The sequence below is a fragment of the Marmota monax genome, unplaced genomic scaffold, assembly GCF_021218885.2.
Source record: "Marmota monax isolate L192 unplaced genomic scaffold, Marmota_monax_Labrador192_F-V1.1 WCK01_AAM20220418_F8-fsc00118, whole genome shotgun sequence".
In the NCBI taxonomy this organism is placed as follows: Eukaryota; Metazoa; Chordata; class Mammalia; order Rodentia; family Sciuridae; genus Marmota; species Marmota monax.
In genome coordinates, this window is record NW_026695231.1 from 636,272 (window position 1) to 661,243 (window position 24,972).

A 24,972-nucleotide genomic window follows, 5' to 3' on the forward strand; every position below is an offset into this window, starting at 1 on the left:
GGATCAAACCCAGGGCCTCTTGCATGCTAAGTAAGTGCTCTACTTGAGGTACATGTCCACCCAACAAATAGCTTTTGATTTAATTTTCTGAACCCTAAGTAAAATTTCACCTTCATTTGGGAACTATTTGGAGGATGAAGGATAGTTACTCTTATAAACCTAAAATTAGAGTGAAGGAATTTTGGGAATAATTTTAACTTTGACTCTATTTTTGGTAGTGATTATGAGTTACTCTTATTATCATGAAAACTTTTAACATTCTTAAATCACTAAACCATTTTTTCTTGGTGGTGCTGGGGGTGGGATCCAGGGCTTTGCAATTGCTAGGCAAATATTCCATTACTGAACTAAATCCCCAGATCTGCTTTTCTTTTTGACACAGGGTCTTGCTAAGATGTCCAAGCTGGTCTTGTACTTGTGATTCTCCTACCTCAGTCTCTCGAGTAGCTGGAATTATAGGCATGCACTACCTTGCCCAGCTTAAACTCTGACTTTCAGGATGTCACCGTGCTCTGTTCTAGACAGTGAAGTTTCAACATCAGAGTAAGGGTCTAGGATGAAATGCTTCCTAGTCTGTTGTTTAACATAGTGCTCTTCTCTGAGATATGAAAATGTTTGGGAAATACATACCCCCTCTACCCTGCAACCTCTTCCCCTAGTCACTTGTGTTTTACTAGACTGTGAGCTCTATGAGGCAGTGCTGGCCATTGTAGCCCTGCTGCATGGTAGAAGTATTTGAGCCATTAAGAAGATAGCTGAGAGTAACTAAGAACAGAGTAGGGTCGAAGAGCATGAGAAGAAGATTAACATTAAACAGGGATGAGAGGTGGGAGGGAAAGGGAGAGAGAAGGGAAATTGCATGGAAATGGAAGGAGACCCTCAGAGTTATACAAAAGTACATACAAGAGGAAGTGAGGGGAAAGGGAAAAATAATACAAGGGGGACAAATGAATGTCAGTAGAGGGGGCAGAGAGAGAAGAGGTGAGGGGAGGGGAGGGGAGGGGGGATAGTAGAGGATAGGAAAGGCAGCAGAACACAACAGACACTAGTATGGCAATATGTAAATCAATGGATGTGTAACTGATGTAATTCTGCAATCTGTATATGGGGTAAAAATGGGAGCTCATAATCCACTTGAATCAAAGTGTGAAATATGATATATCAAGAACTATGTAATGTTTTGAACAGCCAACAATAAAAAATTAAAAAAAAAAAGTCTTTTTGTAAAAAAAAAAAAAAAAAGAAGATAGCTGAGACAGCACAATCAAATCAGCAATTTCTAATAAGTAGATATTGTTAGGGGATGGCTAGTGTATTTTGCATATGTAGAACACATGTGTTTGTTTTCCATGAGTGGTGTACTTAAAGAAAATCCAAAATGTGATAATTCTAATATGTATACCAAGCTAGGAAAGAATTTCTTCTGTCACAAAAAGATCATTTGTGTATGTTAAGGAAAAATTATCTAAAATAGAAAGATACTTTAGTATATTTATAAATTCAGGAGATTATTGATTTTTTTCTATGAATAAGTTATAAAATGTAAGATATATCAGAGTAAGCCTTCTGTGTATTGACTGTTTTTGGTATTTTGTGTATTAGTGGATAGATTTCCTGTGACTTTTCTCTGCATTAGTACAATTTATAAAAATGTAAGAAAATCTCGTATCAGGGAATATTAAGTAATTTAGTTCTGTGAAATACTAATTAACTAAAATATGTCCACATTTAATTGTGTGGAAGAGTGTGTGTGTGTTGGGGGATAGGCTAATGTTTGAAAGTAATAGTTAAAATGAAATATTTGAGTAATGTGTAGTTGTTAACCTATTTTAGTCTCTAATAAATTTATGTTGTATAATATGGTAGTCATTAGACACATGACTATTTTTGTTTAAATTTAAATTATTTTAAATGAAGTAAAGTTAAAAGTTAAGTTGGTTTATTAAAATAGCCATATTTCAAGGGCTCAATAGCCTCATACACATGGCTGTGGCTACTGTGTTGAAAAATACAGATAGGAAACATTCCTTTGTATCATCACAGAAAGTTTTATTGAATAGCCCTGTTCTAAGTTAATGAAAATTGCTGAGAGATTTCACCAAATTTATATATGCTGAAAGTTGGAGACTAGAATGGCTAGAAATTGGAAACTAGTGCTCTCTGGGATTCTTAGGTGGAACCTGTGAAGATAGTTAAACTCTCTGGTAGAGGAGAGAGGGAACTAATTTTAAATTATGATGTTCTTGCTGATATTTGATGTTTGTAGTAGTCAGGCCAGGCAGGTGGTTTTGTCCTCATTTTATAGCTGAAATCAAGTCTTAAGAAGAACTGTAATTTTGAATCAAGCTTTATCTGCTGTCAAGTCCCATATTTTGTTTTGGTTTTGGATGTTAGGAGTAATGTTAAGTTAATCCCATTATTGGTATATTGTTATTGGTCATCAGGGACTATTTTCTTCCTCCCACCCATAGGTGACTCTTTTAATGTGTTTGATGTATTTTTTGGTTTGACTTTGTAGAATATATCATTGTAGCTTCAAGTTCGTTGATTTTCTTTTTCTTTCTTTCTTTCTTTTTCTTTTGGTACCAGGGATTGAATTTGGGGCACAGGATCCCTGAGCCACATCCCCAGCCCTTTTATGTAATTAATGTAGAGACAGGGTCTCACTGAATTGCTTCGTGCCCCGCTTTTGCTGAGGCTGGTTTTGAACTCGTGATTTTCCTGCCTTAGCCTCCTGAGCTGGAATCAAAGATTCTTGTACAGTTGTAAGAAATTATACAGAGATCCTTTGTACACTTTAACTACGTTTGCTGCTGCTTATACTTATAATGTGTAGGCTGGGAAGTGGGGTGGACAAGCTTCTGAGAATTATATTAAGAATGAGAAGGCCCTGGGTTCAATCCCTAGCACCACACATACACACACACCCCCCCCCCCCCAAAAAAAAAAAAAAAAAAAGAATGAAGGCTGGAGTCATTCTCTTATGAATTGTAATATACTTGGGCTTAATTTTAGTTACTTTTTTCCTTAAATTTTATTGAATTTTAGGTAATGAAATTATTATATGGCTGAGTTTTTAGAGGTGATATTTATTTTCTTTTAAGCAAATCAAGTTTTGTATACAAATTCTGTTGAAAGTAATTGTACAAATGTGCAGTCAAGTTCTGATAATGATTAGGTATTTCTGCATATGCTTTATTTTAGGTTGTTTCACGAAGAAATCCAGAGGATGTCCAGGAGGTAACATGTTTATCCATATGAAAATTCCATTATATGTATTTGATAAAAATTTAATTAAATGTTTTATTGAGGAAACTATCTGAATTATTTGTATGTTAGTCTTTGTATGGAGATTATTTTTAGCTTTCAAAACTGCAGCTGAAGTATCCTATTTTAGAACATATTAAGTAGGTGTTCAGCTTTATTAGGTGTTAAGTTATATAAATCGGAATTTAAAAAATTGCTATTCTGGTAACTAATATTCATAAGATGTCATTATAGTTAAGGGTATCTCTTTACTCATTTCAAAATTGTGCTTGTTTAATAAAAAATAAGAGTTATATATTTAAATATTATAATGATAAATAATAAAAGTAGAAGTTCACCTTCTTTTATGTTGAATTGGTATGTTCACATTCTGGGAAGATGACTTTAAATATGATGTTTCTTTTTAACTTTTTAAAGTTAATAGTTCTTTTGCAAACTCTTTGCATTTTTATCCCCTCCCCCTTTTCTCTCTTTAGGAAGATAACCTGCCTGTTGTTTTGCTTAAAACTGTGGACTTCTCCATTTGTAATTACTTTGTGCTTGCTGCATATCTTTAGGATATCCTAACTGAGGAGCTTGCTTCTTCTTTTTTTTTTTTTTTTTTCCTGTGGTACCCAGGGCCTTGTGCATGTGAGGCAAGCACTTTACCAACTGAGCTATATTCCCAGCTCCTGTGAGGAGCTTGCTTCTTTGAAAATTTTTTGATTTACTTTTATTTTAATTTCTGCTCATTTTAACTAACTCTAGAAGGATATATTTTGGGGATTTTTTTTTTCCCCTGAAGTATCTAAAACAGAAGCTGTGAATTTACAGGACTGATTCTGCACATTACTGTCTTTCCCAGTGTTTAGGTGGAGTATAAACTTTCTATTTAGCCACAGGCCCCACTACTTCTCAGTGCACATACCTGCCTTGATTCATACATTTAAGTTGATTGATTGGTACTGGTTGGTTTGAGGGTATGACCCCCAAATTTAGAAAATATTTAAATTTTATACATTACCATCTGTTTATGTGTTAAAAAGATTTCATACTATTTCCTCATGTGTTTTTGAGATATCTTCTGTTTCCTAATAGGAAAAGTATTATAGTATTGTTATTTTGGAAGAAAAGGATACACATGCCAATGAAAATAATTTGCATTCATCAATTACTTAAAGTACTCTCTACTTACATAGCAATTGATTAGTATAAACTAATTTTTTTGGAATTCTATTAATTATGTTGAATTAATAGCCAATACCAGTCTGTTCTGCTTTTGAAAATTTACAGCTCTGTTAAAATTGAAAATGAGTTGTGATTCCTTTGAATTCGCTGATTGCTATGCTGTAGTTTGTAGCTTGATGTTCCCCTTTTCCAGGGAGAATCCTGAACCAACCTATCCATGAACATATTCTCTGCTATTTCCTTAATCCTTTTTGGGGGAAACTCTTTTATAATAACAACTGTTGGTGAACCATTCATCAGAAAACTCTTGTAAGTGTCCTTTAGTGAGACGATTGCATGATCCTTTGTTAGAAATGGTATAATTTTTTAGAAAAGTCTTCTATCTAATTGACTTCTTAAAATATAGAATAACCTTGAAATTATAATAGTAGTTTTTTTTTTGGTTTCTTATTTATTTCATTTAAACACAGGAATTCTCATTTAGGTAGGAATTCACCACATAGACTTTGTTTCCATTTTCTTTCTTTTACTTTCTGTCTTGGATACTTAATTTATTTAGCTACTGCTTTAGAGTATAGTCAGCCTTCCTAAGGACTTTTGAGGACTAGTAGACATACTATTGGTTCAACAAATATGAGGCAATAATATTTTATCCTTATAAAACTGGAGAAAGCTGCTGTTTTTTTTCCTTTGTATCTTGGCACATGCCACCAGATCTGAATATTTTCTTCTTAAGAATGATAAAGAATATTCACAGGGATTAGATTAAATGATCTAGGATAGCTTTTTTTAAAATGTTTTAAAAATTTCCTCTCAATTTTTATTTATTAAGAAGTATAATATGAGCTAGGTGTGGTGGCATATGTCTATCTGTAATCCCAGTGATTTGGGAGGCTAAGGCAGGAGGATTACACATTCAAAGCCAGCTTCAGCAACTCAGGGAGATCTTATTGCAAAATAAAAAGGAATTGGGATGTTGCTCAATGGTTAAGTACCCCTGGGTTCAATCACAGTACCAGGAAAAAAAAAAAAAAAAAGATAATCCCAGCTACTCAGGAGGCTGAGGCAGTTTAAGTTTAAGGCCAGTCTGTGCAACTTAATGAGACCCCATCTCAAAATAAAACTTAAGAAAGGACTGGAGTTGTTACTTAGTGGTAGAGCACTTGGCTTGCATAAGTGAGGTCTTAGGTTCAATTCTCAGTTTATAACAAAAAAAAAAAAAAAAAAAAAGAAAAGAAAGAAAAACATGAATGAAATTGCAGTACTACAGGAATGTTTAATCTGTGGCCTGTCATTCACTAGATTGTCTTGAACATGAGCATCCTCCCTCCAAAAGGGTAAAGAAGGAGATGGTGTTGCACCCTCCATCCTTTCCCTTTTAAAATAGCAACCTATAGTTGTTTCTGTACAGATAGCACATGTTATTGGTGAAAAGAACTAAAATAGAACATTGTATATGCCATCAAAAATTTGTAAATCTTATGTCTTTTCATAAATAAAATGGTTTTAGAAAATAGGTTCATTTAGAATTGTATCTTGATAGAAAAGGTTCTTGAAAAGAGGAATAAGAAAATCCATATGCAAATAATATGGTAGTGATGTTGGTTGCAAGAAATGATAATCCAGCCAGTTTTAAGTACTATATGAGAGTAAAAATGACAAAATTTATTGAATTAGATGATTTTGTAAAATATAGGGATCTAAAAACTTTTGGTGTCATTAAATATAATTACCTGGAAAGGAAATATTTATTGTATGTTAAAAATAGCTAAGGAAATATTTTTAATGATAAAGATCAAACTTTTATTAAATTTGTAGTCTATGTGTGGTTGTCAAATTCATTGATAAATTTTCTTCAATGTGATGACTTATGAAAGAAAGCCATCTTTGGTGAATAAATAATAATAAGCAATTATTATTAATGAATAAGCAATCTGTGCATGTGTGATTCAACAAAGCAATAAATGTTATATGATTATATTTTCCAGTGGGAAAGTATCAGATGTTTGTTAGAGAAAATAATTTTCACATATGTCTTTGGGGACTTTTTGTAGTCCACATATAAGTATCAGTACTTGCTGATGTATTGCAAGTGTACTTTTTTCAATTATCCATTTTGAAGATTTATGGAAACATTCTAAGTTTAAAAGGGATAAGAAGAAAAGGAGGCAGTGGATGTGATGTTTTATAATGCTCTTAGGTATTTTGGTTTTGCATTCCCAGTATTGAAAATAAGGAATGCGTAAGTGAATAATAAAGGCCCGGTGAAGAAACACAGATCTTCATGTTGCCTCATGTCGGCAGTTCTTATTATTGCTCTAAAATATTATATATTGACTTATATACCCTGATACTTTAATCATTATTGTGATTAAATTGTTAAATTTTTCCCCTTAAGACTTGTAATAGGTGCTTGCCTATAATCCCAGGGACTTGGGAGGCTGAGGTAGGAGGATTGCAAATTTGAGGCCACCTTCAACAATTTAGTGAGCCCCCAGCAACTTAGTGGGACCTTGTCTCAAAATAAAAATTGAAGAGGGCTGGGAATGTAGCTCAGTGGTTAAGTACCCCTGGGTTCAATCCTTGGTACCAAAAAAAGAAAAGGGGGGAAAAAGACTTATAATACCCTTAATCTTATTTAATACCCAGTTCATGATGGTGTTTACCTCACATAAGACGTTCCTTTCATAAGCCATCACCCAGTTCCTTCTAATAGCTTGGCAGTGTAGTACTACCATAAGCTAAAACATTTTTAAAATATAAAATTAACTCTTTTTTCCTGGTGACAGGATTATGTTCACGTATCAGATTAGAAACCACAGAGAAACAAAAACTATGATAGCTAAAATCACCTGTAGTTTTATTATCCTGAGACTTTTTTACTTTTTGAATGTTGGCTTGATTGCCAGTTCATTTCTCTTGTTCTGCCTGTTACTAGAACAACTGGTTCTTTGCTATGAGCATTTGTCTTGTTCACTTCCATTGTAAAATACAATCTTTTTCTATCCAAGTAACCCTCTCCAAGCACAGCCAGGCTTCTCAAACACTTTGTATTAGTTTCCTCTTCCTTTTTTCTGCCTGGTCCTTTGCTGTTAGTGTGTCCTACCATTCTGTTAGACTGTTCATCTTGTTAGGAACACTGAGAACATCTCCTGAGTGATTACCTCCAATATGCTCACGGCTTCTGAATTAATAGATTTTGTTCTTAAGCCCAAACCCATGTATCCTGTAGAACACCTCCAATGTGATGACTCCCATGCCCCTAATCCAGATATCTAGAACTGTTGTCCTTTCTTGCCTCAGTCCTGCTTCTTCCTTGCTTGTCACCTTAGAGAAGGACACCTCTACTTACCCACTCACAAAAGCCAAAAATCTAGGTCATCTTTGGCATCCTTCTTTCCTTCTAAGAACTTCATCCTCCGCCTTCCCTTCCCTCTCCTCCTCCTTTTTTTTTTCTTTTTTAAATCTGATGACTACTTCCCTTCAGGCAACTCTCTCAAAGGAGCCTTCTCAAATACCCACGCTGGTTTAGGAGCCTCTCTGTAACACATGCCTTTAGCATTTATGAAGACATCTTGCCTTGTATTTATGGTGTGGCTTTTTCTTCCCAACTAAACTGTAAACTCTTTGAAGGCAGGGATTGTGTTTCTCATCTATTTTTTGGGAATATGGTGCCTAGTGCTAAATAGGGCCATGAAATTGTTTGTTTGGTGACTGCTTTTGTTGAGTAGATATAAAGGTGAAGCATCAGGAGGAAGCACTTTGTTTACATTAATTCATAGTAAAGCTGCCTACCCTCCTAGAATTGTAGCTATATTAAATAAGGAATATAATAATTAAGGTAGAACTTTTGCTAGTAAGACAAAGTTGGGTAAAGAATTTTGTTTGAACATAAAGTAGGTTTTTTGGCAAGAATCTCTTAAATCATATTGGTTGCCTGCCTAAACTACTGTCATTAGCATCACACACTGTTGTGCATAAAGACACTTAGAATTTGTTAGAAGAGAAGTGATTAGACTTTTCAGAAATGCAGACCCCAGTCAACTGTGTAACAAAATTTAAAACTCAGTTTTGTCCTATTTGTGGAGACTGAAGGGGTGCTTTAGTGATTTCAAGGTTATATGTCAGATACTTTATTTTTGCAAAGTTTTCTCTTTTTTTTCTAATTTAATGAGAGTGATGCTAAATAATTCAAATTAATGAAAGTAGACTCATTTTTATGTTATCCAATCTTAATGATTGTGTTTTATCTTTTGAAATACAGTAGTTTAATGGTATTCTGATCAGTATTTACCTTGCCCCCTTTTTACTAGCTCAAATTGAGATTTATGAGAACAATTTTGCAATAAAAAAGTTAATGTTAACTACTTGCTACACAGGCATTTCTTCTGTAGTATTACTCAGTTTATTAATATTTTTAGGTAAAGGTTGAGTTTGTGTGTTTAAAAATTTACTTAGTTATATTGTATTTAATAAACAAATTATTTTTGAGATAGAGAACATTTTTGACATTTAACTCATTTCCAGGCCATTCCAGAGATTAAATGCCATTTGATTCAACAAAGAAAGTTTATGTTATATCAATATTCAGGTTGAATATATTTCCAGTTTGAATAAAATAGTACTTGTTTAAAATAAATTTAAAGACTCAAGGAGACCAGTGAAGAGAAATTGTTGCTTTATATTTTTAGTTAATTTCAGACAGTTAACTCTGTTGATTAGAACAAATGTTTGTTTTGTATTATGAGTTTGAAAACTTTCAAAATTATTCATTGTTCAGGTATAGGAATACAAATGGTTTTGCTATGAAATATACACTTAATTTTTTTTTCTTTAGATAATCGTATGGAAGCGATATAGTGATTTTAAGAAACTGCACAAAGAACTATGGCAAATTCACAAAAACTTGTTCCGACATTCAGAATTGTTCCCTCCGTTTGCTAAAGGAAAAGTGTTTGGTAAGTGATTATTTTGAAACTGTAATTTGAAAAAATGGTCTTGTGTTGTGTCGAGTGCCTACAGTGCCTACAGTATTCTAGATACTTGGTAGGTTGAGGAAGGAGGATGGCAAGTTAGAGGCCAGCCTGGGCAATTTAGGCCCTCTCTCAAAATCAGAAGTTAAAAATAAGGGTCTGGGGTCTGAGGGATATAGCTCAGTGGTAGAGCACCCCTGGATTCAACCTGCACTATTGAACAAAAAACCAAAACAAAACAACAAAAAAGCAACAGCTTAGGAGTGAGGGTTAGCTAAGTTTTGTGTGTGGATGCCAAACCCTGACATACAACACTTTGAAGTCACGAACCCTTTTATTTATTAAGATAATTCATTTTGTTTATCAAAATCAACTTGAGGTTGCTCCTTTATATTCTTTCTTTCTTTCTTTTTTTTTTTTTTGGTACTGGGGAATGAACTCAGGGGCACTCAGCCACTGAGTCACATCCCTAGCCCTTTTTTGTATTTTTATTTAGAGACAGGGTCTCGCTGAGTTGCTTAGCACCTCACTTTTGTTGAGGCTGGACTCACATCCTCTTGCCTCAGCCTCCCGAGCTGCTGGGATTACAGGTGTGCACCATTGCGCCCGGCTCCTTCATGTTCTTGATGTATTCTTGGTGTAGTTTTGTTTATGCAGAATACATTTACTCTTCACTTGCGTGAAATAATAACTCCAGTTTTAACCAAATGAGTAAAAAACATTTACAAACCCAAGAAAAGATATTAAATTATTTTTATAGTTCTGAAATTCTTTGATTTAAAAATAAAGCCTCTATGTTTCCCTGAATATTTTTCTCTTCTCATAATATGAATTAATAGTTGAACAATTTGGGATGGTGCTCTGGGTATGTTATTGTCAATATTGCTGAGATCAGTTAAACAAAAAAAAATATTTGATAGGATTTATTTATATATTTGTTATAGAAAAGGTAGAAAGTGGGGCTGGGGATATGGCTCAAGCGGTAGCGCGCTCGCCTGGCATGCGTGCAGCCCGGGTTTGATCCTCAGCACCACATACAAACAAAGATGTTATGTCCGCCGAAAACTAAAAAATAAATAAAAAAAAAGAAAAGAAAAGGTAGAAAGTATGGAAAACATATTACCCTACACAGAATGACAAGAGTAAAAGCCACCAAAAAACAGTCTCTGATTACATGATTAATAATTCGGATCATGTCTTATCAATCATTTTTCCATGTGGTTTTTATGTGTACATATTAATTTTAAAAAAGACTACATTATACTTATTATTTTTAAAGTTGCCTTTTTAAAAAACATATCAATTTATTGGGAATATGTTCCTATGTGAAAAAAGTCTTCTAGAACATGTTTTTAATTTTATATGGATTTATCATAGTTTCCTTTGGGTAGACCTTTGGGTTATTTTTTTTATTTTTTTTTTTAAGAGAGAGTGTGAGAGAGAGGGAGGGAGAGAGAGATAATTTTTTAACATTTATTTTTTAGTTTTTGGCGAACACAACATCTTTGTTTGTATGTGGTGTCGAGGATCGAACCCGGGCCGCATGCATGCCAGGCGAGCGCGCCACAGCTTGAGCTACATCCCCAGCCCTTAGGTTGGTTTTAATTAGTTAAGAGTATGGATTTTAGGATCAGTTGGATCTAAAATTGAATTCTGTCTTTGCTATTTACTACGTCTGTAATCTAGGGACTTATCCTTTTTTGAGCCTCTGCTTTCTGATCATTAAAATGGACATTATAATGTATGGATTAAATAAGTAAAGTGTATGAAGTATTTAATGGTGGCTGGTACCTACTAAGGATCTATTAACTGGTGGTTACTTTATTTGTCATTTTAATATTTTTACTGATTAATAAATATTTTCTCTCCTTGATTTAAATTCACAGTTATACTTTTTTTTTGATCTCAGTCTCTTTTTTTGGCATCTGGCTTTTTGTTAGTCTCTGGTAATAGGGGGCACTAGAGAGAGGCTGGAAGGTTGGAAGAAGAAACGTGCCTTTTTTTTAACTTCCTGGTCCTGTTTGCATGAACCCAGGAAACTTCTTTACCCTGACAGATGCTGTTGTTTCAATAGCAGCAGTTGATTGTTCCTTGTAGTGTCCTTGCATCATCCCACTGCTTCCCTGAGTGGTATCCTCCCACTACCCCATACCCTTCTCAGGGGCCTTAGTGTCAGCTCCAAGGTAGGACCCTGCCTCTAAGCTTCTAACTTTAATTCTGTCTTCTTCCCTTTGTTTTACCAGAATCAGTGATAGTAGTTGTGGCAGCTTTTCATTTTTTAGGAAACAAGCAAAATGAAATTTAATGGAAAAAATCTGAAATACTATATTTAGATTAGGAAATCAGTTACACAAATAGTAGCCTGATGACCTGACAGTAGTTCAAATTAAATCCCTATAATTGGATATTTAATTGAAAAAGATTGGAATTAGTAGTTTAACAGGGTTGTTTGCTATTAAAACTTTTATAATTTAAAGCTTTATGTAATTAAAAAATTAAGTTGAAGTAAAATACATATAACATAAAATTTACCATTTTAATAATTAGTAAGGATATAGCTCATTGGCAGTAGGTACTTTTTTTTTCCCTGGTGGTGGTGCTGGGGATTGAACACAGGGCCTTGTGCATGTGAGCAAGCACTCTATCAACTCAGCTATATCCCCAGGCACCCCCCCACCCCCACCCCCAGTAAGTACTTTTACATTGTTGTTTACTATGAATAGTTGTCATTACTACTGTTCATCTCCAAAAGTCTTTTCTTCTTGCAAAATTGAATCTCTATACCAATCAAATAATAACTCCCCATTTCCCTCATCCCTAGCCCCTGGCAAACACTCTTCTGTTTTCTATCCCTGAATTTGACTACTCTAGGTACTTTATGAAAATTGAACCATAAAATATCTGACCTTTTGTGACTGCCTTGTCCTTAGCATAATGTCCTTTAGGTTTATTCATGTTGATTCAGGTGTCAGAATTTCTTTCCCTTTTAAGGCTGAATAATATTCCATTGTGTGTGTGTGTGTGTATGTGTGTGTGTGTATGTGTGTATTACATTTTGTTCATTCCCTCATCTGTTGATGGACAGTTGGATTGCTTTTCCCTTTTGGCTGTTGTGAATAAAACTGTCATGAATGTGGGTATACAGAGATATTTGTTCAAGACTGTACTTTGAGTTCTTTTGGGTATATGCATTCAGAAATCAAAGTGCTGGATTATATGGTAATTTTATTTTTAATTGTTTGAGGAGTTGCCGTATTGTTTTGCATAGTGGCTGTACCATTTTACATTTACCAGCTGTGCACAGGGTTCCAGTTCTCCACGTTCTTGGCAACACTCATTACTTTCTGGTATATCTTGACTATTTCTCATCTGAAGTGCCTGGGACTAGAAATGTTTCAGATTTCAGAGTTTTTCAGATTTTGGAGTTTTTACATAGACTTCACCAATTGAGTGTCCCTGCTCTGAAAATCTGAAATTTGCAGTGCTCTAAAATCCTAACATGCTAACAATGCCTCCCAAATTTAGATTTTGGAGGTTTTGGATTTCATACTTTCTGATTAGAAATGCTCAATCTGCAGGTGTTTTTGGCTACTACCTTTTGATACCTTAGCGTTCCCTTTTCCCTCATCAATTTCAAACACTGAATTCACAATTTTTTAAATTAAATTCTCTCTGTTAAAATAACTGGCGTGGTTTCTGTCCCTGACTGGACTTGACCAGTAGGTATTAAATATTATTTCTTAATTTTTTTATAACACTATCATAAATCTTCTCATGTGGATAAACATTTCATCATATTATTTTTTCACAATCAATTTCTGCATAGTGAATTTCATTATTTTTTAAACTGAATAATTTTTCAGATTATAAAAGTGGTATATGCAAATAGCTCTGAAAAAATACTTAAGTAAAACACTTAAAAAGTGAATACAATTTCAAACTTAATATGATTTCCTTGATAGTATAATATTTTGGCATTTCATTCTAGACTCTGTGCAAAGTGTATTTTTGTACATGTGAGTGTGTATATGCTTCCTTCCTTTATACATGTAAACCTTAGAAAAGAAATTTTGCAATGTTTGATTTTGTAACTTCTCTTTAAATAATGGTATATTACAATTGTCTTTTATGGCCATCAGAATGATCTATATTATAATTCTATATATATTAAATATATAGAATTCCAGTTTTTGTATGTACTGTAATTTTGAACCAATCTTTTACTGATATATTATTTTTAGTTTCTTTGCTGTAAGAAACAATGCTACAGTTATAAATTCTTGGGAGTAGAATTGCACAGTTAAGGAGTATGTATATTTTTGAGGCATATTGTCTTATTGTTTTCAAATAATTATAATATCAATATCCTTTTATGTTGGAATTTCTTCTTTAAAAATTAAAGTAATACAGACATATAGCTAAGAAAAATGAAAACTAAGACAAAACAAAGCTAGTATAGAAGAATGTACGATAAAAATGACAATGGTTTCTCACTTTTATTTCTAGGAATAACTGAATTTTATTCCTTTCTGTGTTTTGTTTTTGAAATTCTTATTTCCTTATCTATTTTGATAAGTTTATGCCATGTTTTCTTGATTTAACAGGTTTGGACATACTCTTGACCTGCTATTCTGATGGATATTTAGCTTACTAATCTTGTTTTCTTGTATTAGTACATAACATAATATTATTAGTTTCTCTATTGACTACTTTCCTATTTATTATTGCATAAGTAAGATTAACATCATTTATTTTTGTAAGAAGTCTCTAATAGCATTTTTCTCCTTCCTTTAATTTGTTCAGCCCCTTTTAACCACTTAACTTTTGAAATCTGTACATATATTCTAACATTTGTCAATTTGTTCAGTAATTATAATTAAGCTTAATATATAGGATGATTCTCAAAGCTGAAATTTTAATTAAGCTTAATATATAGGATGATTCTCAAAGCTGAAATTCTCAAGGCATCATTTATAACATTTATATTATTAGGATTATGTATTATTCACTATAGTGTCAAGTAGTGTATTACACTTACATATTGTTTCCCAAGGTTTAGTTATGATAGCTACTGTGCCAATGTGAGGAAAATGTTTAAGTGAAATATTTTTTTTCTTTATACACATCATTAATCAAATCATGTCACATTTCAGTTATCTTAAATATTTGGGTTATGCCTTTTGTGGTAGCCGCCATCCAAGATGAACACATATGATTCTTTTTCCTGGTATAAACATCTTTGTGATTTCCTATCCTGGATTGTATTGCGGTTGGTCACTGTGACCAATAGCAAAAATGATGGTATGTCATTTCTGAGATTTGGTTACAAAAGATCCTGGCTTCTCTCTTGAGGATGTTTCTCTCTGTACCTCTCTACCATCTCTCTCTAATTTGAACTGATTGTAAGGACACTGGCAACCTATGAAGAGGTCAGCATGATGAGAAATAGGGACCTTGAGCCAACAGCCAGAAAGCATGAAACCTGCTGCAACATTGTGAATGAACTTAGGAGCTTGTTCTTCAGTTCTGGTGGAGCTTTGAGCTGACTATAGTCTTGGGTGACAGATAATAGCAAACTCATGCGTGTCCCTGAGCTTTTATATTCCTAACATCTTAAAGGCTATGTGAGATAGTACATGTTTGTGATTGCTGGCTACTACATTTTGGGGTAATTTGTTATATAGCAATAACTACTTAATAGATTTTATTTTCTGGAAGTGGGGTGCTGTCCTAATGAAAACCACAGAAGTGGAGAGTGGTTTTGGAAGGAGCTTGAGGACAGTGTTAGCGAGTGCCTGGAGGGCCTGGAAGAAGGGATTGATAGTAGCCACATAGTCTTTGGTAAAACTGCAGGTGAGGATTTGCAGTAAAGTTAGGTAAATATTACTAGAAACTAGAGGAAGGGAGGATCTTTCTTATGTAGTTGCAGAAAGTTTAGCAACACTGTTACACAGTTCTGTGGAAAGTAGAAAATGTACCAATTGAACTAGTAATCTAGCTCAGGAGATTTTCAGCCAGTTTTGAAAGTATGATGTTATTGCTTCGTTTTTTTTTACATAATTTTTTTAGTCGTAGTTGGACACAATATTTTATTTGTGTGTGGTGCTGGGGATCGAACCCAGTGCCTCATGCATGCTAGGCAAGCGCTCTACCACTGATCCACAACCCCGGCCCAGTGATTGCTTCTTGCTGCTGCTAATAGTAAAATGTGAAAGAATAGAGAGTGACTAAAGGAATGTTATTAAACAAAAAACATCCAGGACTACTACTACTACTACTACTACTACTACTTCTTCTTCTTCTTCTTCTTCTTCTTCTTCTTCTTCTTCTTCTTCTCCTTCTCCTTCTCCTCCTTCTCCTCCTTCTCCTCCTTCTCCTCCTTCTCCTCCTTCTCCTCCTTCTCCTTCTCCTCCTTCTCCTTCTCCTTCTTCTTCTTCTCCTTCTTTCTTCTTCTTCCTTTTTTTTTATGGTACAGGGGATTGAACCCAGGGGTACTTTACTACTGAGCTGCATCCCCAGCCTTTTCAATATTTTCTATGAGACAATATCTTAATAAGTTGTCCAGGCTGACCTTGAACTTGAGATCCTCTTGCTTCAGCCCTTAAAGTAGCTAGGGTTACAGGTGTGTGCCTCTGTGCTTTAATGTGGGACTTGTTTTGAAAATGTTTTTTTCCAGATAACAAACAGTACTTAAAAGAAGAAATGACTAAAAAGAAGAAATGACTTGAGCAAAGATCAAATCTAGGACACTGCCAGGCAAACATTGTCTAAAGAAAAATCCCCAGTGTGAATTAAAGTCTTTTTTAAGACTTCAGAAAGTTTGAGTCAAACAGCATGCTCTCTAAAGAAATTAAGATGTGCCTTACAGAGCCTTTCAAATAATAGGGTGTCGTGAAAGGTAAGCCTCGACTGGAAGCCACAGTTACAAAAAAGTTCTACTGAGGCAAGCTCAGCAGAAGCCAAAGTTAGAGAAGGAGAAGACTTAAATTGAGGAGATTTGTGGGTGTGACTTTGTCAAATTGAGTGGACTCCCAAAAGAGTCACATTAGACCCACAATATTCTTTTTATTTAAGTTTTTTTTTTAGTTGTAGACAGACACAATATCTTTATTTTATTTATTTGTTTTTATGTGGTGCTGAGGATCAAACTCAGTGCCTCATACATGCAAGGCAAACACTTTACCAACTGAGCTACAACCCCAACCCCGACCCACAAAATTCTTAAACTATATAGTAGAAACATTGCTAGCATGGACTGATAAGAAGTAGTGCAGAATGATAAGAGATTTATCACAAAAAATCTACTATCTGAAAGTAGGTTTAAAACAACCATCACCACCACAACAACCCCCCACCCCAAAGCAACAACTACAGAGCTACAGACCCTACTATCTTTCATTGAAAAGGAGGTCTTACTCAGAACGGGGGAATCAGTAGTTCAGGAGCAGAGTCAAGCCCTTGGGGAATTATTCCCAGGCTGTGAGACTTAATCATAGAACTTTTAACATTTGCCCTAATGGATTGTAGAATTACTGTGGAACAGTTGACTCCTTTGGGTCTCCTGCTTCTCCCTTTTTTTTTGTATAGAAATGTCTATATCAGTTATCTTGTGCCCATCCCACTATTGTGCATTGAGTGTGTAGAGAGGGCAGGTAGTTTGTCTCACAGGTTGGGAAGAATTGTACTTAGAGAGCTTGCCTTAGGATCTTTATTTGATGAACCTTATTCATACCTGGATATGATTGAAATGATGAGATCCTGGACTTTGAACTGCTGCTGTAATGGGATGAGGCTTTTGGAGACCTTAGGAGGAGCTGAGTGCATCTTCTATGTGGGAGGGATGTGAATCATTGGGTGCTAAAATGTGGTCTTTGGTGTCTAGCTTCTAAGATGGTTCCCAGTGGTCCCTGTCTCCTGATGTTCATGTCCTTACCTTTTTCCATCCCACATTGAACTAGGATTAGTCTATATGACTAGCATATGCCAGAAGAGATGGTATGGCACTTTCAAGGCTTGGTTACAGAAAAAGACTGTAGCTTCTGTCTTGGGTTCAACCTCTCTCCCTTGCCCACCTTTCTCTGTCATCAAGTGTTTTGGGAGAGGCCAGTTGCCATGTTGTGAGACCACTCAGGCAGCCTGTGGAGGTGAGAATATTTCAGATTTACAGAAAATTGGAAGAATAAAAATAGTACAAGAAAACCTGTATTCCTTTAGAACCAGGTTCATCTACTGAGATTTCATTCCATTTGCTGAGTATTCTCTTTCTCTGTCTATATACATATATGAAACAGATGTATATCAGTTTTTTTCCTGAGCCATCTGAGAATAAATTTCAGATTTCATGGCCCTTTATTCCTAAGCACTTCAGTGTGAATTTCTTAAGCAGAATATTCTTTAATAACAAGAGACTTTAGTGATTGATTTGAGCAAATTTAACATTGATAACAATATTTTGATCTAATCTACCATCTGTCTCCCAATTTTGTTCATTGACTAAAAATGTCTTTTTAAAATAGGATTCATATAGGGTTGGTATTTCATTTAGTTGTTTCTCTTTAGTTTCCTTTAATCTGGAACATTTGTATAGCCTTTTTGTTTGTTTTTTATTACATTGGCATATTTGGAGAGTACAATCTCCCCCTACCCTCTTCTTCACCATTTTTTAAGAGAGTGGTCTTCATTTTACGTTCTCTGAGTTTCCTCATGTCCAGTTGTAGGTTTTGAATTATTGCTGTCTGTATACTATGTAGGTTTCTTTGTAGACTATCACATCTGAAGGTGCATGATGTCTGTCTGCCCCTCATTAGTGATATGAATTTGTGTCACTGGGTCAAATTATTGCCTGACTGTTCCACTGTGTATTAGTTTCTGTCACTGCCAGAAACCAGATTATTACAAACTTGGCTGCTGTGGTTTAGATCTAGAAAGTTGCCCCAAAGCACCTATGTAAAAGACATGGTCCCCAGTGCAGCATTGTCTAGGGTGGAGCTTTTGGGAAGTAATTGGATCATGAGGATTTTAACATCATCGGTGGATTAATCCATTTAATGGATTAATAATTTGAATGGATTGTCTGGAGGAAGCAGAAACTATAGGCAGATGATTGGAAGTGATTGGAAGAAGTAGATGACTGGAACCATGCCTGCTAGGGACTACATCTTGTTCCTGGCCCCTTTCTTTCTCTGCTTTCTAACTGCCATGAACTGAGCAGCTGTCCTCTGCTACACCTTTCTGCCATGTTTGGCTTCATTCCAGGCCTAGAACAATGGAACTAGCCAACCATGGGCTGACACCCCTGAAACTGTAAGCCAAATCTTCCCTCCTTTAAGTCATGTTAAGTCATTTGATCACAGCAAACAACCATGAAAAGCAGGTTAATATAGGCTTAAAACATCAGAAATTTGTTTTCATATACTATTCTGGAGGCCAGAAGTTAGAAATGGATTTCACTAGGCTGAAATGAAGTTGTCAGTAGGGCCATGTTCCTTTCAGAAGCTGAAAGGAATAATCTGTTCTTTGCTTTTAAATTTTGGTGGCTGCCCACTTTCCTTGGCTTATGGCTACAGCGTATTAATTTTCAAGACCTCATCTTCAAACCTTGCTCTGCTGTCTTCATATTGCCTTTTCTAAGGATTCTCTCTCTGCCTCTCATTTGGACACTTGTGTTGGTATTTAATACCTGTTCTGTAATCCAGGATGATCTCCCCATTTCAAGATCCTTAATCACATCTGCAAAGACCCTTCCTTTTTCCAAATAAGATAATATTTATCGCTTCCAGGGATTTGGATCTGATACTTGTGGGGAGGCATTTTTCAGGCTTTCCCACATTGTGTGTGTATATATGTGTGTATGTTTTTTTTCCTTTCTTGCAGCTGCTAATGAGTAACTTTTAGGGAGAAGCTTTTAGTCAGGAAAATAACTTACTCTTCTGCAAAATTACCCCTGAAAATTTGCAGGTTACAAACTAATGATTCCCCAATTGCCACATCTCCTTCAAATTTGTCATTATCTTCCTTTCTCCTTTTATCTGGTAGCTTTTATCTAGGTAGCTTGAATCTTTATATTTCTACATCTCTGCATCTGTGTATCTGTATCTGAATGTTTATGTATTTATCTTTGTATCTGTCCACCTCTCCCTTATTGATTTGGATGTATATGCTCCTTTTTCCCCTAGAAACTTAGAATTCATTAATATGCTTAATTATTTTGATGTTCAAATTGTCCTCTTTCAACGCCTTTTAAATCTGGCTTATATGTCCTTGTAACTTGCTCCTATCACGTTTTTCTTTCCTTTTTTGTTTTAGTAGTTTTTATTTTTAGGCATAACAAGATGTTTAATGTTCATCTTGAATTTATTCTGCTCTACTCTTAGAATCTGCCATTTCTTTAAGGAGCTGGATTGCTTTTTGTGGGGATTGGTATCAGAGACTGTGTTACTTATTAATTTATTGCATTTTAGCTCCAAATCTGTCCTTCATTGCCTTCTGGGACCTGCTTTTCCATTTGTCATAGGTGAGCTTAGTTAGTAGAGGGTGTTGGTGGGACACTGTGGGAAGTGGGGTTCTGATGTACTTCTGAACCAGTGATGAATGTGGAATACTTAGTGGCACTCATATACCAAATTTTCTTGTTGATTGCTGACAGTTGCTTCCTGTCTCCCAGCTTGGGCCTTCTGGTATCACAGTGATTTTCTGCTTGCCAGACCCAACTTGTGATTCCTTGCCCATCAACTTTGGCCCTTAAAGGATGGAGGCTGTTTGAACCATCATGTCTCTAGGGACAGTTTTTTAAATGTTAATTATTGAATTAAATGTGTCATACAATTTTCAGATAATTAGTAGTTGGGATAAAATTTATCAAAGAAAATACTAGTACCATTTTAAAATTTTTATTTGTTCTTTTTAGTTATACAAGCAGTAGAGTATATTTAGAAGTATTTATATAAACATGGAGTACATCTTATTCTAATTAGGATCCCAGTTTTGGAGTTGTACATGATGTGGAGATTCTCTGTGGTGTATTGAGATGTGTACTTAGGAAAGTTAGTTTTGATGGAGCCTTTAATTCATTCTCTTCCTCTTTTAGGCATTACGGGTTTATGATTCTGTTGTATGTTGTTAACCTTTGATTGCTTGCTTTTGGCCTTTGAGCTCAGACTGCATAGTGTTTCGTATTTTTATTGCCTTCTGTTCATGGAGTTAACTATGCTTTACTTTTTTCTTGACACTATTTAAAATTATAGTTACACTTTGCCATCACAACTACTTTCTGTTCTATTATTGTTGTGCTGCTACTGTGCCCAGCAAGCATGGATGCATGCCAGAAATCTGTTACTAATAGTGTTTTCTTTGATAAATTTTATCCCAACTACTAATTATCTGAAAATTGTATGACACATTTAATTCAATAAACATTTAAAAAATTGTCCCTAGAGACATGATGATTCACACAGCCTCCGTCCTTTAAGGAACTTAGAGTTTCTCCTTGAATATGTGAGCACTACGATCCAGAATTGGGGGGGGGATGCTTCAGGATATGGTATGCGTGAGGCATTGGGTTCGATTCTCAGCACCACATAAAAATAAAATATATTGTGTCCACCTAAAACTAGAAAGAAAATATATTTTTTAAAAAAGGGTACCAAACTCCTAAAAACTTGACAGTAGGGCCTGAGGTATAGCTCAGTGGTAGAGCGTGTGTTTAGCAAACACAGGGCCCTGAGTTTAGATTTTCTGAAAAGCCTTTAGGGGACAACCTATTTTGTGGACCATATTTTGAGAATGCCCACATACATATATGTATGTACAGACAGACACTCCTTGTATGTACATTTACATGTACACATATGCATGGGTATTTCATTATATAATAAATGGAATATAAACAGAATATTTTGTGATATATAGTGTATAGAGCCATGATTTAGCCATTAATAGAATTCTAAAGCTATTTGAGATACTGGCATGCAAAGGTGTCCAAGATCTATTTTAAGTTAAAGAAAACGAGCAAATATTACATGGCAAGGTGTTTAGTAAGATCTAATTTGTGTGTAAATAGACATACATGTTTATATGAAGACATACCCATACTCATTTGTATAGTGTATGTCACTTCTGAGTCAGTGGGAGGAGGGATATTTTTAGTTTTTATCTTATCCTTGCTATAATGTGGAATTTAAAACACATACATCTTTATTTTCAGTGTTGGAAGATATACAACTTGGCTTCTTAAACAGTAAGCTAGTCTCTGGGTGAAAAGGAATGTTTTCTAAATTGGTTGAGGTTCTTAGTTCTTACTGTTCCTAATGGATTATCTTCAACATATCTCCACATGTTTCCATGTTGTAAGTTGGAAGTTTCTTATTAATCTTAATAAGTAATCAATTTATCTCTTTCAATAAATGGTACAGTTCATTTGTAATACTTGATAACTGTAGTGAACCCTATAGGCAACAGCTGTGGTTGTGTGGAGGGAAATAATGATTAATCCTCTATCTTTTTAGCTCCTCTTACATTTTTAGGAAATAAAATCAACAGTAGAGGGGACTTACTTTAATCTGCATCATCTTCAGAGATGTTGTTCTGATTCTAGGGTATAGTGAAAAGAATCTACCTTTTGAAATCAGATACACTCAAGTCTTCTGTCCACTTTTCACTGATTTTACACAAATTAACATCCATGCCTGGTTTCCTTATTGGTAAGACAGGGATAATACCATATTGCTCTGATGATTATGTCTGTAGAGTGTCTAGCTCAGCTAGCATTAGCTATTGTCAGTGGCTTGGTTAGTTTACCATTCCCCTACCATTCCGTCTTCTCTTCTCTCCTTTTAGTTTTGTACTCTTCCACTGTGAAGTTTCTTGTTAGCCTTTAGACTTAAGATATATCCTTGTTTAGCAAGTTAATTATGTTTCCTTTATGCTGAGTTAGTTGTTCTCCACTCCCAGTTCTACAGCTTATCAATATAGTACTTCACTTATTTTTTTATCAACTTCTTTAATTTTCAGAGTTTTGAAATTCATAGAGAAGAACCCAAAAGAATAGTGTAATGAACAACTGTATGCCTTTTCCCTAAGCTTGTTAATTTCCCTGAGATTGTTTTCTGTATTTCTTCCTTTGTATCTCTCATTTCCCTTCCCTGAATTATTTTAGAGTAAGTTGCAGATATTATGACATTTCACTCCTACTTCCCATTTTTCCCCTATGACCACAATGCCATATCATACCCATGAAATTTGACAACGATGCAGTAATATTCTGAAATGGGCAGTCAGTATTCAAGTTTCCCATTTGTTTTGTAAATGTCGTTTTGCATTTTTTTTTTTTAAGATCCACAATCTTGCCTCTTTTGGTTTCTCTCATGTATAATAGTCCTTATGTATTTTTTTCCTTTTCTTACACATTTTTAAAGTATGTAGGACCATTGTTTTCACAGTTTTTTTTTTTTTTAAATCTTTTTTGTAGTGCTGGTGATTGAATCCAGGGCTTTGTACTAGGTAGGCAAGTGCTCTACCACTGAGCTCTACCCAGCCCCATGACGCTAGGTTACATTTTGTAGAGGGATTTTTTTTTCTTATGATTAGATCTTTTTTGTTTTGTTTTGTTTGTTTATTGTACCTTTTATCAGACTATGATTTTCTGTGAAAAAGAGATGAGCAGCTCTGGACAGTTAAGAAGTGGCCTGAAATAATTATTAGTTCAATCTCCTACATTTTTTGGAGTTGGCTTGGCATTCACTGCTATGCTGTGTTATTCTTCCATTGAACATGAACTGTTTCACAGAAGCTAAACATTAGATAAACTCACTCCATGTCCTTGGATCAGGTAAAAAACAAGCCCACCTTGTAATCAGGCTTGAATATAGACATATACAAGAACGTTGTTCAAGCCACAAAAATGATAAACCTATTCTCATCCTGGCTCCAATGAGTGACTACTGCCTCTTTAAAAATTACAACTTTAGCTTTGCTTTATTCTTCCTACTGGATAGTAGCATTTATTAAGAATTATGGACTTATAGGATTAGATAGAATTTATAGATTCATAGAATTATCCCACTTTTCTGGCAGCCTCCAGTCCAGGGCAGAACTACATTCTTGAACCTTTCCTGAAAGCTTCTTAAACAAGCTCAGAACCTGTGAGTACTTTCTCACACCCTCATAGTGCAAGGCCTCAGCATTCTCAGTGACGTACGTTCTTCCTACTTGTAGGGAGTAATGAATCCAACTTGTTGGCTAGAGATTTGTTCCTGTTGATGTTTGGCTAGAGATAATTCACACTTGAAAATCTTGGACTCTCTTGTTTTCTTTATCCTTTGTGAATGAATTTTTGATAGAGTTAAGAAGCATTAGAACCAGGCATTTCTGGCTAGTATTGTACTGGTTAAGGGTAAGTTTTTATTCCATTTAACTAATTTTTGATGATTGACATTTGCTTTCTTAAAAAGTCTGTAAACTCTACTATCTAGGAGTTGTCCTAAATAATCACAATAAAAGTAGAAAAAAAAATCCCAAACTCAGTTTATAAATCAAGACAAAGGCTTTATTTTAACTAACCAGCTTAGTTAGATTGTTTGAATTTAATTTTTCTCCCACAGCTTTTAATAAACAAACCACTGTTGGATAATTTGAAGTGGGGCAGTAGCTTATATATATTGTACATATATATAATAAACATGATATATAATATTACACAGTAAATCTTCCTAAGGATAATTGGTTTTACATTTTTTATTATTATCTATAATTTTTCTACTCTGTTCACAGAAAAATAAACATTGGCACTGTGAATGCAAATTTTAAGGAGCAACAAGAAAGGTGCCAATTAATGATTTCTCATATTGTTACTGCCTTTTAAGTGAAATTTTGATTATATTAAAAGGATAAACAACCAGAGAATAGCCACAAGGATATTGTCTACCATTAGGATTGAATATTGCTGCATTTAAAAAGATTTGTTCTAATTAGTTATACATGACAGCAGAATGCATTTTGACTAATTATACACAAATGGAACACAGCTTTTTTTCCCTCTGGTTGTACACAATAGTCACACCATTCGTGCAGTCATACGGGTACATAGGGCAATAATGTCCATCTCATTCCACCGTCTTTCCCACCCCCATACCTACTCCCCTCCCTTCCCCTCACTCCCATCTGCCCATACCCAAGTTCTCTGTTCTCCTCTTGCGGTCCCCCCTGCCACCTCCCTGCCCCCCTTGTGGATCAGCATTAACTTATCAGAGAAAACATTTGGCCTTTGGTTTTGGGGGGATTGGCTTATTTCACTTAGCATGATATTCTCCAGCTCCATTTATTTACTGACAAATGCCATAATTTCATTCTTCTTTAAGCCTGAGTAATGTTCTATTGTGAGATATACCACAGTTTATTTAACCATTCATCTATTGAAGGCAATCTAGGTTGGGTCCACTGTTTAGCTGTTGTGAATTGAGCTGCTATAAGCATTGATGTGGTTGTGTCTCTGTAGTATGCTAATTTTAAGTCCTTTGGGTAGACAGAGGAGTGGGATAGCTGGGTCAAATGGTGGTTCCATTCCAAGTTT

The 24,972-nt window shown here is 34.9% G+C and overlaps 1 protein-coding gene across 5 annotated transcripts in view; it reads left to right on the forward strand.

Annotated features, from left to right (window-relative positions):
* Positions 1-24,972, forward strand: part of Rps6kc1 (ribosomal protein S6 kinase C1) — a 218,478-nt gene that overhangs the window by 6,866 nt on the left and 186,640 nt on the right. For 3 of the 5 annotated variants that reach the window (XM_046438431.1, XM_046438432.1, XM_046438433.1), the window contains exons 2-3: positions 3,205-3,240; positions 9,272-9,392. In XM_046438431.1, coding sequence (XP_046294387.1) covers positions 3,205-3,240; positions 9,272-9,392 — 157 coding nt within the window. Of the gene's footprint in view, positions 1-3,204; positions 3,241-4,627; positions 4,744-9,271; positions 9,393-24,972 lie in introns of those variants that run through there. The other 2 variants (XM_046438434.2, XM_058577057.1) reach the window with 2 other exon arrangements.